At 40.6% G+C, this 6502-nt stretch overlaps 1 protein-coding gene across 1 annotated transcript in view; it reads right to left on the reverse strand.

Moving 5' to 3' along the window:
• The window catches only part of Isoc1 (isochorismatase domain containing 1), a 25795-nt gene extending 19639 nt beyond the window's left edge, over nucleotides 1-6156 (reverse strand). Inside the window, exons 1-3 of the mRNA XM_004631352.2 lie at nucleotides 6049-6156; nucleotides 4173-4278; nucleotides 96-319 (exon numbers count right to left, since the gene is read on the reverse strand). Of these exons, the coding sequence (XP_004631409.1) occupies nucleotides 96-319; nucleotides 4173-4278; nucleotides 6049-6156 (438 nt within the window). The remainder of the gene's footprint in view (nucleotides 1-95; nucleotides 320-4172; nucleotides 4279-6048) is intronic.
• Between the last annotated feature and the right edge of the window lie 346 nt (nucleotides 6157-6502).

The raw sequence follows: 6502 nt of genomic DNA on the forward strand, positions 1-6502 counted from the left end.
GGGTCGAGCTCGCCGCGCAGCCTCCGGACGGCCAGCCCAGCGCCCGGCCCTTGCCCGGGGCCTCCTGCCCCGCCCCGCCCTCCCGGTGCTCCCACCCCGCCTTCAGGGAGTTCCGGGGGTGCTGGGGGGAAGAGCTGGGCCGGGGACCTGTTGGCCGCTGGAGCCCTGCGGGCCTCCTCTAGTCCAGCAGCGGCGCCCCAGTCCGCCCCGCGCGGACCGACGGACAGGTACCCGGAAGAGCGGAGCCTGTAAGCCGCGGGACCCGCCAGCCTCAAAACACCTAATTGGCCCCCGGGATCCGGGATCCCCAGGAAAGCGCCTGAGAATGTATTCTAGCTTTCAGTCAAATTTCCGGGAGCACTTGGAGAAGAAAATGCAAAATATATATATAAAAAAAAGGTTCAAGTGTAGAAGACCTGGACGTTTATTCAATCAGAAAATACATGGTTTTGAGTGAACGTAAGTGATACTACAAAACAAAACAATCCTATACACATTACTATATGACTCAATCTAACTGGGTTAGAAAATAGACTTGAACAAGATTTTCTTAACACCAGATGCTAGAAAAAACTAATGAGTGTAAATATATAAAGTTAGACTATAAAGTAACTTTGAAAACAGAGTTTCTCAACTTGCATTGTTGACTTTTCGAATTGATAGTTCTTTGAAGGGGCGTTGGGTACATTTATAGGATGCTAAAGCTCATCGCTTGTGGAGAGCTGCGAAGGACCGAAGGACCGCGCCTACAGGATGGCGCTGGTTTCCGCCTTCCACCACCCACCCCACCCCCCTCCCCGTGGGTGAGCGCTCTCTGTGCACAACAACTCCTTATATGGCCAGGGCTGCTGTCATGATTTGCTTCGCATAGGCTGGACCCATGGGCGATCCCCACGTGGCGCACTGGGATTGGGCTCGGGATCATATATAGGCCGAGGGCTCGAGGGAAAAGAGAGAGAGAGAGCAGAACAAACTTACTGTTAGGAGCCTGAATAAACCGCTGAAGGAAGAGCTGTGTGTTGCGTTGTCCTTGCTGGCGACGTCGTGCGCGACAATCGCTGATCTCTGTCCTCACCAAATGTCCAATGACCAACTCCTCCAGTCAAGACAGTTGAAAGTATTTTGAGATAAAGGGTTGGGGGACGGTTAACAACATTGCCTTAAAAATAATGCCAGAACCATCTTTTGGTCTCAGTTGTACCCAAGGTACCGGAAATACCTTGATTTTCAACAACCTTTGAGAGAGATCATTTATAACTTGCTTGAATCTCTCAAATCCAGACTGATAGTTTTGCAAATGTTACTCCATTCCAATAATATCTAACTATCTTAGTTTGTACTAATAAAAGAAAAGTTACCTCCTATAGACTGACTGATTACAAAGGAGAACCTAATCGGGGTAGACCAATTATAAAAATGTTCTATTCACCCCACTGGAGCCTTCTGAAACATAACAGGTTGGAGATTAGAGATTAGCCTGGGCTTCAGAACTCAGCAACTACCTTTTGCTTCTCCACAGTCTTCTATAGTGGCCCTGAATTAACATACTTCCATATATATATATGGGTTTTTTTTACATGTCTTTGACCTCCAACTATGCTACTTGAGACAGACCTTTGCCTGCCTATTTGTACAGTCTCTTTATTAACGCTGCATTAATAAACTAGGTATTTGATGGGCACATTCACATTTATTGAGGGCCAACAGTGTCTCCAGCAATGTGTCACTGTATTACTAGAAAAGGAACATTAGTATTCATTTTACTTATAAATTGCACGTCTTCAGAGTCTGTTAGAGTAATAATTGGAGTAACTTTTGTAAATGTTTTAGGGAGGAATCAGTACATAAGATATTCTAATAATAAGTACAATAAAGCTATCTTGATTAGTAAAATCATTTAGATGGATAAAATGCTCAACATGACCTCATAGAGGACTCTCCTGAGTTTGCTAATTAAAGATTCATACCAAATTCATGATAGTAGTTTCTATTTATAAAAAGAAAACAAAGATAATTTCAACTTTATAGCATTTTATTTTTACAAAAAAACTAATAAACATTTAATAAATACTTTTTAAAATATTTAATAAAGTAATAAAAAAAACTTCAGTACTTTCAGAATTCAAATTCTAAGCAGTGCAAGAAGTTAGATTATGAAGTAGTGATTGCTACGTTAAGATATTGCAGAAGCAAAGCCAAAAATCTCAGTAGCTTAGCAAAACAGAGACCTGTGTCTTACTCTTTCTAGTGTACACCTGATGAACTGATCACCTCTTTTATTCTGAACATGATCTCCACCTCATCTTTTGGATGTTACTCTCTCAGGGATTGAACTCAGGCCCTTGCACTTGCCAGGGAAGCACTTGTTCTGCTGAGCTATCTCTCCAGCCCCTCATGTTTCTCTTTCTGTGTCCTTTTCATACTCTACATGTTTTCCTCATTCCCTGAACCTGTAAATACACAGCAGGACTCAGTCCTCAGGCCTGTTCTCTTGGGACCCGAGGCCTTAAATACCATCAATGTGCCTTTCACACCGATACCCTGTAACTCAGCTCTGAGCTTCAGACTCAATTGCCTTCTCAGCTCTGCTTGAATAGCTTGTACAAGGGAAGGAAACTCCCAGCCTGAAAGATACCTGGGATAAGTTGATGTTCTCTAAAACCAATAATGAATTTTGGTAATAATGGAGGTTAAGAGGACTAAGCGCCTGCTTAGGCAAGTGCAGGGACCATTGAATCCCCAGCATCACAGCCTGTGCCGACCCTGCCCTGGTTGTGCTGAGCATGTCACCAAGACCTGGTGTGGTGGCGCACACCTATAATCCCAGTGCTGGGGACGCTGAAAACAGGAGGATCACTAAGAGTCCAAGCTGCATAGTGAGTCCCTATACCAACCAAAAAACAACAAACAAACACTGGAGGATAAGGGCCTCCAGTACATACATACGTTCATATTGGAAGAAAGAAAGCTTATGTCCAAGAGACAGACGTGAGGGAACCCCAGCAGATTGCTAAGGAACCTGTTTTTTCTAGGAATTGTTAGAGAAAAACCATGAGGTAGGACTAAAGTGGGAAACAAACTCACAATCTGGGCATAAGGTTTAAGTAAAATTGATAAAATCAGGGTCAAATGGGGAAGCATGTCACATAGCAAGCAGATAAGAATATAGAACAGGGGCTTTTCCTCTAGGGGGTTGGGTTAGTGACTCTTCTTGGGTTTTTGAAAGTAATTGATACCTATTTAGGATATCAATCACTGATATCCATCCCTAGGGAGGTATATGAGTACATTTGTTTAATCCTTTTTGTGGAGGTCTGGCCACAGACAAACGATAAAGCATTTCTTTATGTCCTACTTCTCTTTCACACCAGAAGAAGGACTCATATTTAGGAAATCTTCCACATGCTAATTCTTGTCTCAGAATCTGCTTGCCAGGAAAACAAACCTGTGACCTTTGGTGCCAAGAATAATCCCCAAAAGTCAAAGGGATGGGATTTCAGAGTGGGATCACACCCTGTGAGGATGATAAAGAATACTTCACTACCAGTTATACCTGTAGTACACAAACAGTCCAGTGATTGTTAACAATTTCACCAACAGTAAATTGTATACTAGTGGAAAGGGATGATGCAGCTGTATCCAACACAGCAAATATGGGAGAAATACAAATTATAAAAAGAAAGTAGTCAGGCTTGATAATGATATTATCCCAGTACTTTTGGAGGCTAAGGCAGGAAGACCAAAAATTTGAGCCAAGCCTGTGCGATTTAGGGACTTAGTGAGCCTGTCTCAAAATAAAAAGCATTGGGAAATATATCTCAGGGTGAAAGCACTTAATTTCAGTCTCAAGTACCACAAGGTGAAAAACAAGGACAAAGAGAAAGCAAGTGGGGGACTAGAAGGAAGGGAGAAATGGAGGGAGGGAAATAAGAGAATTCAGTTGACATTGTAGGTGATGAAAAGACAGTTGACACCTGAAAGCTAAGTGTGAAAGCTAAAAGACTCTTTTTGGCAGCATCAAAAGAGTCACTTTTTCAGTGGGAAGATAAAATGAAGAACTAGGATATACTAATAAGCATAACAGATTTCTAAAGAAGGTTAAACTCAAAAAACACATTTTCTCCTCCATGATCTGGATGTTGGTTGAGAAATGGAACCTGCTTTGGTCTTACTGACTAGCATTTCCTTGACAACGGTAAACATGTTTATTTTCCCCAGAAAGACGTTACCCCGCTCAGAATCTTCACCTGCCTTCTCAACCGTCAGTATCCTATGGTACTGAAAACAGCAGTGATACATAAAGATGCCATTAGATTTCCCTACGCATGGATAGGATTGATTAGCCCCAGAACCTGTCCATAGGTATGCTGGGCATGATAAAGAAGGAAAGGGACTATAGTACGAAGCAACTCTAGACTCTGTAATCAGTACATCCCAGCAGGAGCTGACAGCTATACCAAATGGTATGGTGTTACCATACCAGTATGTATGGTAATGGATTCGGAATGAGCATGATCAATGATACACAACAGAAGTTTATCATTTAGGAGAGAGTGTATCAAGAACAAAGGGGTTTAATGCCTTCTTAAAGCACTTGTCAGTCTGAATGCAGTGCTTCTAGCTCTGCTTCTAAACAGCCATAAATACTTTTCCCTAGATCCTATGTTAGCAATCTTTGGGAAGAAAAACTACGTGGACATTCTCTGTACTATCACATTTGCCCACTGTGTCAACATTTTAACTGCACAGATGAACCAAAAGTGACTTGATAACTCCTAAAAGCTTCAGAGGGGAAAGATAATCTCCAAGAAAATTCAGAGAACAAAGTGTCAGTATAATCTTAAAGTGCAGGGTCAGAAGTCATTCTGAAACATTTCTTCTAAATGGCTTCTTACTCGTGCATTTCACATAACAAAGCAAAATGTTTAAAACAGCATTTGGATCATAGAGGAAGTATATACCAAAATTAAGATTAATGCTCCAACCTACTCTGAGACATGAAGTGCTGTTGCTTTGAGTAGGTTCCAGAGAGATACACAGAGCTTTGCTGCAGATCCGGCAGCTAGTGGGCCATATCGTCTGATGTATCCTACAATACTGAAAATAGCAGTGACACATAAAGATGCCATTAAATTTATGGAAATACTCATCCAAGAATTATAGTGCAGACATCAAATAGCAAGTCTATGCCCTCTTCAAGAAAAAAAAAAAAATCACATTGTTTTGGTAGTTTTCAAGTGACTGTAAATTGTACCAGTCATCCTGAACTGCTTTAAATCAGACCTACCTAGATAATAATCAAGCTCCGAAAAAAAATCCATAGAAGGTGGGAGTGGTTCATCTGGCATTAGATACCAAAAAGACTGGTCAAAACACTATCTGTGGGGCCAGGGAGATGCCTAGGTGCCTGCCTGCCTGCCTGACATCTGTACCTGTCAGGAAAATACAAATTAGGCCTACAAAAAAATCTTGCTTGGCCCTTGCTGTGGCATCTAAAACTAAAAGACAATGACAACAATATGGAACTGGCATTTTATACAATATAGTGGGTATATAAAATCACATCATTTTGGCCAAATTGACTTGGCAGTACCTAGATGGTTATAAATAATCTGTTGTTTAACCATAAAATCTCAATCCTAAGAATTCCGCAAGAAAAATGGGAAACATGTCCACAAAAAGATATATGTAAATACTTATGGATGTAAATTTACAGTATTTGAAAACTGAGAATAACTTAATATTCCTGATACTCACTAGTACATTCATGTAATGGAGTAATAAGCAGAAATACAAAAGAGTGAATATCCTAACACACAGATTTATCAAAAAAAAATCATACACAAAACAATACATATTGTAAGATTTCATTCATTTAAGGTTCCAGACAGACAGAAGGAAACTCTGGTGATAAAATCTCAAAAATTGTCCCCTATTGGGTGGCTGAAATGATTGGAAGGAGTCACAGGAGACTTTTTGTGGTGGAAATATTTTATGTGTCAGTTCGGTACTTAAGATCTATGAATTTTACAGTGCGTAAATTTTTACCCTTACAAGCACAATCCAATTTGCATTGTCTCCCATCCTGATTTTTACAATCACTTTGTAACCCTTGTCCAATGAGCCTTTATGCTCCACACCTTTGGTATCTGCCATTTTTTCTGCCTGAAAACCCTCTTTTTTAAGACAGCTACTCAGCTTTTATTTGTTCATTTAATTTTCTATGTGCCAGGCTGTTCTTCAAATCAAAGAGGTCTTCCTTTACTGTGTTACCTAGAATACCAAATGCTATCATTACAACCTATACCTATTTCTTGTTTCATTTACCTTAGCATTTTTACATCACTTGTACATATCACGAACACAGCGACATGTTCATTTTGTTCACTGCCTGTCACAACCTCTGGAAAACTGACACTACCAATATCTGTTGAAGAGTTGTAGAGAATATATAAAAAAAATCAAAAGTTCTATTTTGCCAAACGTGATATTGTATGTGGGT

The sequence above is a fragment of the Octodon degus genome, unplaced genomic scaffold, assembly GCF_000260255.1.
Source record: "Octodon degus isolate 3935 unplaced genomic scaffold, OctDeg1.0 scaffold00040, whole genome shotgun sequence".
Lineage (NCBI taxonomy): Eukaryota > Metazoa > Chordata > Mammalia > Rodentia > Octodontidae > Octodon > Octodon degus.